Below are 13,263 nucleotides of genomic sequence, written 5' to 3' on the forward strand. Positions count from 1 at the left end.
AAACTTTGAGTTGAAGCTTTGAGTTCGGGCTAAAGCATAGAATAAAGAAGCTCCCTAAATGGTTGACTCTGATACTATTTGAAAGGTAGAGCTCAAGTGGAAGCACACAAGCGGAAGCAAGAGCTATGGTGGATGGAGCAAGAAAGCAAGAGACAAAGACATCGCATGTGGGAACTCCAATAGGCACAATGTATGACTGGCCTTCCCTTATTCCAATGTCACTGAAAGAATAAAGAATAAAGTGAGAGTGATGGGCGTCTACCACGTGTAGTGTACAAGTGTGTGTGGATTGTGAGTGTAATGAATACATGAATGGTTAGGCACAAGCGCCTTTACCCCCAACAAAAAAAACTCTCTTTTCCCAAGCTCTTTCTTCCATTTATTCATTTGTTTTGTTTCAAACCCACATGCGCGTATGCACACACTCTCAAGCTCTTCAAATAATAAGAAGAAAAACAAAACAAGGAGACCATATTTTTGTTATTGTGGAGGAAAAGTAAGAGAATGTATAAAGATGGGGAAAGGAGAGCTCTTACCTTGTTCATGATGAGGATTACGTATTTGAAATGAAAGATGTGTTCTGAATGAGCAAAGAAAAGGAAAGTTTAAGCCATAGCTTTTTTAAAATAGTGTTGGAATATTCATTGTTCATTGATATGTGTGTCAATAAACATTATGATGAATCTACCGACCTAAATTCCAATGCTAATACTAGCACCATGAATTTCTTTCCTAGAGCTTCGAAATGTCATACCATAATTCCTCCCTCCCCTCTCTCTTTCTCTCTCTTTGGAATGTCATGCCAAAATTCCTCCCTCCCTGCCCCCCCTCTCTCTCTCAAAATCAAAATGAGTTTCTACTCGTGATTCTAGTGTCGTCATTGATATTTACATGAATATGCCTGCGTCTCAATATTACTACTACACACATACTAAGTCGAAACACTCGGTAAACATACTATATTAAGGGCCATACTAAGCCCTGCAATTATGGAGCCACCATAGTCGATAATCTCTCAGTGACATACACAAAACAAAGGCGTAGATCCTACTGGACATTTTTGTCAAGTGGGTATGGATTTATTAGTGATAACAAGAAAAACAAAGTATATGTAGCACAGTTTTGAGCTTGAAGCTTATTCGTCTAATTAGCGGGATGCTTGGAGCTTTGAATCAGAATGAAGTACCACATAAACAAATTGTACAATGCATTCCACACAACAATTACAATAGATTTATGGTTAATTTGGAGCTCTTGTCATCAATACTACATATAGGGGGGATAACAAGGTTTGAGTAATGGAATCGATGTGCCAGTTTGGAAATAAGGTAGCTTGCAATGTACAGAAAGGTAAGTTGAGCATTCCTGCAACCGAATGAAGACGGTGGAGATTATTGAATGAATTATGTTAAATCACAAACTGTAAGGTTGGGAATATAATGGGTCCTAGCCATTAATGGAGTTGCTTAGGTTGCCAATATGTAATGGTCCTGACCACAATTAAGTGGCTTGGAGCTCTTGGGTGCTGCTCAGATCTTCTTTTGTTGTTGTGGCCTTCATAAAGCTCCACACAACTGATTGCAGGCCTTCAGGGGCTGGTGCCGGTTCCTCATCCCATGTAAAGCTGTGCAAGCTGCACTGGTCTGCATAGGCTGAGGGATAGCTACCCATGTTCTGCATATTAAGGATTGGATTGTCACTGGAGAGAGGATCTGAAGCAGCATTAACAATTAGGCTTGCAGGAGTACAGCTAGTGCTGCAGTTGATGATCATCTTCAGCAATCCAGGCTCCAATTGCCTTGAATGATCGAACGATGAGGTGTCTCGATTCACCAGCTTAATCATGCTGGGTTGTGATAATGCAAGCCCATTTGAGGAATTCAGCTCCCAAGGTACGTTAGAGATGAAATTAGGGTTATGGGTACTGTAGGTGCAATTACCTATGCTCATCATCTGGCCAGTACTTCTGCATGTGCTGATGGGGGAATCTGTGATTTTGTCAGTTGTGGGAGAATAGCTAGTGCAGGAGTTGCTGCTAGTAGCTGTGATCAATTGCATCATCTGATCTGAGGGTGAAGGTTGAGCTGCTGTCTCACCGGTATAATTATCACACCTTGGCAATGCACTAGAATTACTAGCCACAGTAATGCTGCTTGTAGTCCCATTAATGCTGCTGGTAGTCCCATGAATTGTGGTGGAATGATCACTAGTTGGCTGCTGATCTACCTTCCTTGTGCTCCTTGTGTAAGAATGCCAAAAGTTTTTGATATCATTGTCTGTCCTTCCTGGCAGGAATGATGCTATTTTTGACCAGCTGCACACAAAGATGGATGTCATGCTCATTCTAAGGGCTCTTAAAAATAGGATGCAGTGCTGTTTATTACGAATTTAAAGCTTGCTATTGAATTAGCAGCATGATCACATGCAGCAGTTGGTAGAGTCTTGGAGAACAGTCTCCACCATGTCCAAACTGGAACAGATCTCCACACACTTGATGCTATGAGGACCCAGAATTGGTAATGTGGCAGTGCATAGAAACATACCTGTTCCCCAGTGACTTGTGGAGCTTCACTATGAGCCGGATCTCATCTGCAGAGAACTTGCCCCTCTTCAGGTCTGGCCTCAGGTAGTTGAGCCACCTCAACCGGCAGCTTTTGCCACACCGCTGCAGGCCTGCATGTATCAGCCCAAATATTAAGCCTAAGAGATTATGTGTCTGGAGTGCGTGTCCTTACTTATACTACTCGTGATCAGGTGAACCTTTCGATCAACTAGAGACGAGGAAAGAAAACTGAATGATGTTGGTCACATTATAGTAGGATCTTACACAGAGTACACGGTTCTTTATTTGCAACTCATTGGTTTGCCAGAAACGCACTTCAACAAAGATACCCAGGGACCTTCACAAATTGATTCATGTTGGAGTTTGTATGGTTATGGCAGTGGAGACATTATCACAACTGTCAAGGAGTGACCGGCATAGCTGGATACGGTGATATGCTTCGGAGGTGGCAATTTTGATGGGAATTATACACAGGTGTATGTCTGATCTGAGATTGAGACCCTTAAACTATATGAGACTGCAATCAAGGGACAGAAAAGTTGAACCAGCTGCTTCCTGGATTAATATGCCGTTTAGGGTGCCCGAGTGGTAGATACCTACCTCTTGAACATAGTAACTAATCAACAGAGTGACAACCTCTCTCTCTCTCTCTCTCTCTCTCTCTCAGTTTATGCATAGCCCAGCAAGATGCTACAGCTGATCCAGGTTCAATTTTCACTTTTGTATAATTCTATATGACTATGGGTTCACCCTAACGACCTCTCTCGCTCTCTCTCTCTCTCTCTCTCTCTCTCTCTCTGTGCGTCTGTCTGTCTGTCTGTCTGTCTGTCTGGAGACGTAGGATAGAAGCTATTCTCAGGCCGATGTGAGCATCCAGATTAAGAGATGGATTTTCACGCGAGATATTATCTGGACACGGAGAGCTGACTTATCCAATGTGGGAAGGATCGATGATAACCATCTATATCACCATGATAGTCATCATATGTATGAGGATGCAGATTAATGGCTATTCAGCTCAGAAATTATACTCCGCAATATAATTATATCGTTCATTAGGTTGCAACTTCGACTATCTTACGATCACTCAACATTAATTAATATATTACCTGCATGCTTTGCCACATCGCTCCAGTTGCCATAGCCATGCTTGGTGACGTACTGCTTGAGCTTGGCGTCTTCATCTGGTGACCACAAGCTCTTCCGCATTGCTCAAGTGACAGCTTTGATCCCGAGATCAAGCTGGCACACACACACACACACACACACACACACACACAGAGAGAGAGAGAGAGAGAGATCAGAACATGATCACATGGTGGACTGCATATCGATACAACATAATTTACATAATATGGCTCCAACATTCATCCTGCAGAGATGAGGAGAAAAAAGAAGCCAAATTAAATTGCAGCTGTAGGAGTGAGGGAAGTGTAGCTGGCTGAGTGATTCATGCATGGAATGAATGAAGGAGCAGCAATATAGTGTCTGAGGATAGAGATGGGCAACCCACCAAATTTGACTCTCTCCAAAGAGTAAGGGAAGAGAAAAATCAGTGAAAGGAAAGGAGGAGATCATCATCATCATGTGGAGTCACTGTAGGGCGTGGAGAGAGAGAGAGAGAGAGAGAGAGAGAGAGAGAGGAGAGAGAGGAATAAAGGATGAGAAGATGTGTGTCTATATTGTACTTCATGGTGGTGCTGGCCCAAAGACTGTTGTGTACCAAAAGAAAAATAGAAAGAAAGAAAGAATACTATTTGAGCTTGCTTCACTAGCTCACCATTGCCATTTGGTGTGTGTGTGTGTGTGTTCCCCAAGTTCCTTCAATACTTCTTCTTTCTTAGAGGCTTCGTTGTTGATGATGGGATGGTTTTAAACCTCCTCTCCTAATTAATAGCTCCCCCTTCACATCCGTCCTTCACCCTTTTCTCTTTCCTTCTTTGACTTAATAGTATCTTTTCCCCTCGCCAAAATTCTGGACAACATGTGTGCACCTTTCACACAATTATAACAAACCGGTACATAAGCATCTATTTGCTCATTTGGAAATGCCTCTCTCCTTCATAAGGTCTATAATATTCACCGCAAAACATAAGGTCATGGCACTCCCTAAGGTGCCAACAATTGATTTTGATCATTAGTCTTATATATACAGGTTTTGCTATAAATTGCTTAGTACTCTAGGAGCTCCAAATCAAGAATTTCTAAGATTTTTTCTATAATCCAATGATAAATTTGCGTCATAAATATCGACAATTTTATTGAAGCCAACATATTTCTTCCAAAGTTGGTAATATTTACACATAAATCCCTCTTTGAAGGATGAGAATATTTTTTAAGGTTCACAAAGTCATTATTTGTGTGAATTGCTTACCATTTGTGAACATCAGGACTCATAAGTTCCTCAAATCAAAGTACATAAACCACGTGATCTTTTTATGCTTTTATACTAGATTTTAGCATTTTAAAGCAGCTTAGTTTTTTCAAAATCCCTTGTAAGGCATTGTGTGTGTAATTCATACATCATTGTGCACATGCACATGTGTGTACATGCGTGTGTGTGTGTGTGTGTGTGTGTGTGTGTAAATAATCTGTATGTCATTGACAAGGATGCCCATGGAAACATGCCAAAGACTTAAGACAAAAGTGGACCACTCTACAAATCCACATCTCTTAATACAAAGGTCATTAATAGCTCTTGGTATACAATGAAATCTAATGGGACCTATAATGAAAATATTGATTCGACTTGAAACTAGCTCAAAATTGAAAACATAGAGAATAAACAAAACACAATTTTCCAAAGATTGCACATATAAGGACATTGGATTTTGCATTTTAGCTTTAGAAACATTTCATTTTTAGAAAATTTTAATTAATGTACTCAGGACATGCACTTGAATTTATTTGGTTACATGCAATATTATGAAATTCCAAGTCAAGAATATCCATATGATCTCCTAACTAAAGTATGAGTATATGCTCAAAGCACTCTTTAAAAGTATGAATTACTAACGATTTTAAAAGAGGAAGATATATAGTGCAAAGCATCCATATAAGAATAGATTGGAATAAGAGCTAGGTACAAAAATGGCAAGCTTATCTATTTGCAAGTTTTTTAAATTTCGTGCATAATTGGTGCACTAACCATGATTTAACACAAATCAAACTAATGGATAGACGACACTAACAAGAGTGTATAAGTAGTAAAGGAGGGTCTAGAAAAAATTCAATAAAAAGTGGAGGACACAAGAGTGGTGAAATTGAGCAAGCAAAGGTTTTTTGCATCCATAGATCTATTGAGGAGCCAAATGGAAGCTATTGAAGCCTAATTGGAATCCATGCCACATGACGATTCTACAACATGAGAGACATTAATAAAGTGGTTAGCTTCACAATGATCAATGTTGGATGTGCTTGGAGTAGGGTTTAGAAATAGAGGTGTAGATTCTTCCTCAATTGAGGTGAATTGTCTTGATTTCTTAAAATTACTTAATGTGTTGTTTCATGTTCATGTAGTCTATTTAATTGATTGCCTAAATCCCTTCTATGTACTACCTATTGATATTGAGCTATAGAAGAATGCAATTCAAGAGTTGTAGGTGCATCACACAATCTTGATAAAGATGTTATTCCCTTCAGCACATTCTCTAGTGCCAAATAATGTTGATAGTATAACTTTGCCATAGGAAGGTGTGCTACATGTGTGTGATGTTCTTTTGTGTTATCAAAGCCCTAATATTAGTAGTTCATGCCATGTGCTTTACATCCCTTTGTGCTATATTGATACATTGTGTGTCTACCTATTGTTCAATGGAGATTCCAGTGAGTGCACAATAGAGTGTGGTCTAGAGAGTAGGTAACTCAAACACTAGGGCTAATGTTAATTATAGTTAATATTACTTAATATATTTATTAGTTATGAGTATTTTTTATGTTTAGTACTTATAATGCTAATTCTCTTGATGTTATTGGCTATATAGATATGCAAATAGCTAGCATGTATGCTACTTAGCTTATGTGCTGGCTTGTTAACAATTAACATACATGCTAGTTAGTATATATATTAGCTTGTTAGTAGTCAGCATGCATGCTACTTAGCATATAGATTAGCTAGTTAACAAATAGTTTATATGCTAGAAACTATATATGTTAGGCATTAACATTTAACATATATGCTAACTATGCTAGTTACCATATACATTAACTTGTTAGCAAATAGCATATATGCTACTTAGCATGTGTGTTAGCTAGTTAATAGCTAGCACACATTTAAGTTGCTAGCTAGTTAATAGCTAGCTAATAGCTAGCAACTATGCTAATTATGCTAGTTAGCAATAACCACAATCATCTGTACTACTTAGCAATCACCATAGTCTCTTGTATGCTATTTAGCAGCCACCACTATAAAAATTGTATGCTAGACTTTAGCAATCACCACAATTATCTGTATGCTAGTTAACATGCATTCATGTAAGTGTTGATTGTTAACTGATATATAGTGTACTATTTAGTAGTATAAAATAGCTTGTTAACTATATCATATATGTGGTGGAATATTTACTAGTATGTACAATGATTGTTAACTAGTATATAGATTATTGATGCATGTTTGGCATTAATTAGCTAGTAGTGGTATGATTGTTAGCTAGCATACATGTATGGCTAGCAGTTTGCATGTACAAGGAGCTATTACCTTGCAAAATTCAAAGCAGTCCATCTAGAATGCAAAAATCAATTGTATTCATTTGAGTCATTGAAGTCTTTCTTGTTTCTCGAGTGAAGGATAGATATAAATGCTAGTATAAATGTTGTAAAATTAGAGTGAGAGCATAGAGTTGTGTGCACAAGAGCGAGAAGAGAGCTCAAGTACCAGAAGGAGATCTTGCTTAGTAAGTTGCTCAAGTACAACTAAGGTACACTCTCTCAACACTTAAGAGTGAACTCTAGGCTATTTATATAGCCTCACTATGGACTAGGGCTAGGGCTTCCCTTGCCCTTCAGTCCATTCATACCTCACCTTCCCTCGTGCACCCTTGCTTGCTCAAGGTTCCCATGCTATACTTCTAATACCTCCCCTCAATGCCAAGGTGGCATTGGATTACATAACATGTAAGTGGTTCCCTCCCTAATGAATCAATGGGATTCTTTTATAAAATAGGCTACAATGATGTTTATGGAAAGATGATATAACAGATACTAGAAAGCCGGTCATGAGGTGCTTTGGAGACATAGTTGGCCTCCAATTGTTTTGGTGCTTCAAGAGAGTTTGGACATTTACTACTAATATGCCCTATTTGTTTAGAGGAGGGTCTTACTGATTGCACAAGGCAATGGTAGTGTCTAATCCTTTACAATGCATGCAATAAGAGCAAAAACAAATAAAATGATGTTTTAATCTAAGTGAATAACAGGCTGAAAGTAACAAATGTGTACTCAAGGAAATACGATTAGATGAAGAGAAGGAAATGGTCTTTGTGTTTATAATCTGACACATAGCCTTACAATGATCAAGAGTAAGATTATGAGAGTTAAGAATTTAGGGAATAATATGCTTAAGATGAAAAAATTAATCTCCTCAAGACATAAAATATGGTAATGCTAAGCTCTTGCGTGCCAAATGTCAAGCTTCGATGTGCCACATTGCTATGCCCTGAGGTGTGGATAAAGTTCCCAAAAGAAACCTTATGAGGTATTGCCTCATTTCCTCTCCCCAAGTCCTCCACTAGCTGGTGGTCAGAACTGGCTATGGAATAGAAGAAGATAAAATGAGAAAAATGAAATATTCTTGTGCACTTAAGTCAAGATGGAGTTCGGGAAAGTGTGTTTGATCAAAGATGGCTCTAATATCATGTTGTAAAATTAGAGTGAGAGCATAAATCTATGTGCACAAGAGAAGGAGAAGAGAGCTCAAGTACAAGAAAATCTTGCATAGTAATTTTCTCAAGTATAACTAAGGTACACTTTCTCAACACTTGATAGTGACATCTCAGTGCCCTCTCAGCTATTTATACAACCTCATTATGGATGTTATTTTTCATGAGATGAGAAATTGGTATGCATCTAGTGTGGTGAAGCATTGGATGATGGTGATGATCATGGTAGTTATGTGTAGAAAGAAAAGTAAGAATCACAGAGCCTTAGTGAACTAGAAATGTCATCTCGTACTATATCTATAGCTACTAGCCCTTGGTTCTCAAGAGACTAGGGTGTAGTCCCACATATTTAGATGTATCTATTAGTGTTGCAAGTAAAGACAAAGGGAAAAGAAAGTTTCAGATAGTAATGATGTATCTATTTTGGTTCAAGAGACTAGGGTGTAGTCTCACATATTTAGATGTATCTATTAGTGTTGCAAGTAAAGACAAAGGGAAAAGAAAGTTTCAGATAGTAATGATGCATTACCTAGTCATTTGGGATTTGATGGAGATTATAGTGCTTCATAAATTTCGGACTATGAGATTGGTATTTCTTCAATCAAGACATCAACTGCAAAAAGAGCACATCATAATATAAAGACTCCACTAAGTGATCTATTGATATGATGGTTCATTAGTAGGGTTGATATCCTATTAAAAGATTTGCCTTTGAAAGTTATGCAACTTGCCATTATGCTTGGTTGAGAATCTCTTGAGAATGTTGAGTCCACCTGTTTTGACAATGCTATTGGTCATGCTCATTGGGATGGAGCAATGGATGAGGGACATGGCTTCATTAGAGGCCACCAAGATTGGATCTAGTAACATTGCCAAGGGAAAAAAAGTTATTGCATGTAAGTGGGTCTACAAAATTAAGCATAATACAGATGGCTTTGTTAACAGGTATAAGGCTAGGCTAATTGCAAAAGACCATGCCCAAACATATGGCATAAATTATAAAGAAACATTCAGTCTAGTTACTAGGATGGCAATTGTTAGATGTGTAATTTCTTTGGCAATAGCCAAAGGTTGGAGTTTGCTGCAAATGGATGTAAAGAATGCCTTATTTCATGGAAAAATGTAAGAAGATATGTATGTGGATTAGCCAGTAGGTTATGAGAATTTAGAGCATCCCACATATGTGTGAAGGTTAAAGAAGGTGCTCTATGGAGGATTGAAGCAAGCACCTAGAGCGTGGTCTGATAAGATCAAAGAGTATCTTGTCAGCATTGGCTTTTATGTCTTTGATACTGATCACTCACTTTATGTGAGAAAGGGAGATGCGAATTTGGTCATCATACTCATCTATGTGAAAGACTTTATCAGTGATAGTGGGATTGCTAAAGTCAAGTACCTTTTGAAGAATATGTTTAAGATAAAGGATTTGGGTGAGATGTGGTACTTTCTTGGTATTGAGGTGATCAAACATGATGATGTTATATGGCTATCCCAAAGGCAGTATGGCTTGAACACAGAGTTAGAGAACATTCATTGTGACAACATGAATGGTTTAAAATTGGCTAGGAACCCTATGTTCCATGCTAGGACAAAATACATTGAAGTGCATTACCACTTTGTGAGAGAGAAGGTACTTGTAGGTGATATCAACTTGGTATATATCAACACACATGATAAGATAGCTAGCATGATAAGACTTGGTATATATCAACACACGTGATAAGATAGCTAGCATCTTCATAAAGGCATTGGGTGGAGAGAAGCGTCAAAACTTTTTATGCTTACTTGGAGTTGCAAAGATGCAGTCGAGCTTGAGGGAAAGTATTGAGATAGCAAGCTCAACACCTATGGACATTGATAGTAGACTGCCTCGTCATTAGATAGATTCTCACGTCTGTACTTAGCATATCAGTGGTCATTATGACTCTTACATTGTAAAGAAGCTAATTCCCACAGTAAGCCATTAAACTGAAAATACAAGAAATAGACATAAAATGCCAAGAAACCATAGCCAATGTGGCTAGGCATTAAATGATATTACCAATGTTGGCTGGGAATCAAATGATGAGTGGTTGCAGCAAGGTATGCACCCGAAGCTATGGTGGCCAAGAGTATTCACCCTCTTAGATGGTGGGAGGTTGAGACCTCAAACAAGTAATGTTTGTAAAATGGCAAAAAGATGATTCACATGTTACACCTCCACCTTTTATACTTACCCTAGACTAAGGCATTTATGCTTTATTATAAGCCATCCTGACCTAAAAGAGCTTTGTCCTCAAAGCTGGAATTTGGGACAATTTACAAGGAAAGATTACAAGGATAGCTTTGTAAATGTTAAATCCATGTTGTAATGGAACTCCAAGCTGAAGAAGATCTCATATGTCCATGAAGTTCAACTATGAATTTTGAATATACTACTGGAAACTGTCCAAAACAGGCTACTACACAAGATCGACCATAACTTGAAGAAGAAATGTCCAATCACCATGTATGAGCTATAAAAATGTAAAGGACAATCCCTAGTATGCAGCCATGCCATAAAAATCCAATTCTAATGACCATAGAGCAATTACTTTTATGGCATAAATTTAATACAGTAAGTTATCATGTTTAGATATTACTATGTTTCCTACAAAAGCCATGGAAAAGAATCAAGGTACGATGATGGTTTTCAAGTAGACTCCTCCATGGGTAAACCTCGCCATTTAATAAGGTATTCCAGCAGTGAACGGTTCCTTAAAACCTTTTCTCTTTTGCTGATAACCTTTTCAAGTTTATAAATGATAAGACCATCTTCATCCATGGGAGGTAACTCTTCTAAAACCTTTATGGCTGGATCCACATATTTCTTAAGCTCAAAAACATGGAAGGTAGAATGTATCCTTGTTGAAGAAGGCACATCAAGCTTGTATGCAAGCTCACCAATTCGTTTGAGGATTTGATAAGGCCCATAGTAACGATGGGCCAACTTATTATGACCGCCTTTGAGAGAAGCATACCTAGATTTAGGCACTTTGAGAAATACCCAATCTTCTTCTTCAAACTCCAAAGGTCTCCTCTTTTCATCAGCATAAGCCTTCGTAACATCTTGTGCCTTCCTAATATTTTATTTGCATTGATGCAAAAGAGATCCCATTTTCTCAACTTCAACCTTGGCTTGTGGATTCACGTCTTCATGAAAAAGGGCTGAAGGTATTTGCACTTTGTATCCATAAAGTGCTTGAAATGGTGGCATGCCAATGCTCATATGATGAGTGTTATTATAACAGAATCCAACAAGATCTAACCAATGATCCCACAAAGCTTGAGTGTCATGGCAAAAATGACAAACATAAACTTCCAACCATTTATTGACACGCTCCATTTGGCTATCGGTTTAGGGATGATATGCCGTACTAGGAGTCAAAATTGTTCCCATAGAAGTGAATAAGCTCCTCCAAAAACTTCCAATGAACTTAGTATCATGATCGGATACTATCTTCAATGGCATACCATGAAGCTTAAAAACACATTCCATGAACTCTTCAGCCACTTGCTTTGCTATAAATTGAGCCTTAGTAGGGATAAAATGAGTTGACTTAGTCAACTGGTCCACCACCACATAAATGCTATTCCACCCATGCTTTGTTGTAGATAATCCCACAATAAAATCCATTGTAATATCAGTCCACTTCCCTTGAGGAATAGGAAGTGGCTGAAGTAAACCACCGGGTACAAGAGAGGAATCTTTATTTTGTTGACACAGAAGACATTGCATAATATAATCCTTAGCATCCCTCCAAATGCCCTTCAAATAGAAACTCTTATGGATATTGTCAAATATTTTGAACAACCCATGGTGTTCCACTAAAGGTGAAGAGTGCATCTCATGCAAGATACGGTCTTTGAAAGAAGATTGTGGTGTCAAGAATACTCTATCACGATACCATAAAAGATCGTTGTGCCATTTATTGGGGTCCACTCTAATCCCTTGTTCTCCCACAACATGGTCTAAGTATTCAACTTTATCTTCCATGAAAGAACACTTCGTCATCTTGGCGAAGAGTGTGTGTCTTCGTAAGGTGTCAAAGACCTCTCTCATATGCTTCAAATGATTATCCTTGGATCTTCTATAGATTAGGATATCATCAAATAAAAGAAGGATTGTTTTGAACAAGAAGGGATGTAATATTTTATTCATGAGGGCTTGAAAAGTAGCGAGTGCATTGGAAAGTCCAAATGGCATAACCAAGAAGCGGTATAACCCTCTTTCAGTCCTAAAGGCTGTTTTGAACTCATCTCCTTCCTTCATTCGAATTTTATGATAATCCGATCAAATATCTATTTTGGTGAAGACCTTGGCATCTTTAAGTTCATCCAAAAGATCATCAATTCGAGGAATAGGATACCTATTCTTGACTGTTGACTTGTTCAAATCCCAATAATCAATACACATGCAAAATGATCCATCTTTCTTTTTGACTAAGAGCACGAGAGAGGCAAATGGTGATTGACTTTGTTGAATTAAACCCATTTGTAGCAATTATTTGACTTGTTGCTCCACCTCTTCCCTTTCAAACTTGGACAAGCGATTGGGAGCTTTGTTGATGGGCTTTGTGTTGGGCAACAAATCAATAGGATGGTCAACCTCTCGCTTTGGAGGTAAATATGATGGTTGCTGAAATAAATCCTTGTATTCCTTCAATAGCTATTCCAATCTTGGATCCCTTTTCTTTGAAGAAGAAGATGGCTGATTCGTTGATTGCCCTTCATCTACTTTTGCAAGCAAAAGAGTGAAGATGCATAACTTGGCATTAATTTATTTTCGCAATTTCTTCATGAAAA

The 13,263-nt window shown here is 38.2% G+C and overlaps 1 protein-coding gene across 1 annotated transcript; it reads right to left on the reverse strand.

Annotated features, from left to right (window-relative positions):
• Positions 1-1,126: 1,126 nt before the first annotated feature.
• On the reverse strand, positions 1,127-4,172 carry LOC148032025 (uncharacterized). The gene is made up of 3 exons (XM_087682652.1): positions 3,673-4,172; positions 2,544-2,673; positions 1,127-2,314 (listed from the first exon to the last, which is right to left on the reverse strand). The coding sequence occupies exons 1-3, from the start codon at positions 3,770-3,772 to the stop codon at positions 1,501-1,503; spliced, it is 1,044 nt and encodes a 347-aa protein (XP_087538778.1). The 5' UTR covers positions 3,773-4,172; the 3' UTR covers positions 1,127-1,500.
• Between the last annotated feature and the right edge of the window lie 9,091 nt (positions 4,173-13,263).

Source organism: Lygodium microphyllum, chromosome 8, assembly GCF_053477565.2.
Source record: "Lygodium microphyllum isolate KBCC chromosome 8, Lygodium_microphyllum_v1.1.10, whole genome shotgun sequence".
Taxonomy (NCBI): Eukaryota; Viridiplantae; Streptophyta; class Polypodiopsida; order Schizaeales; family Lygodiaceae; genus Lygodium; species Lygodium microphyllum.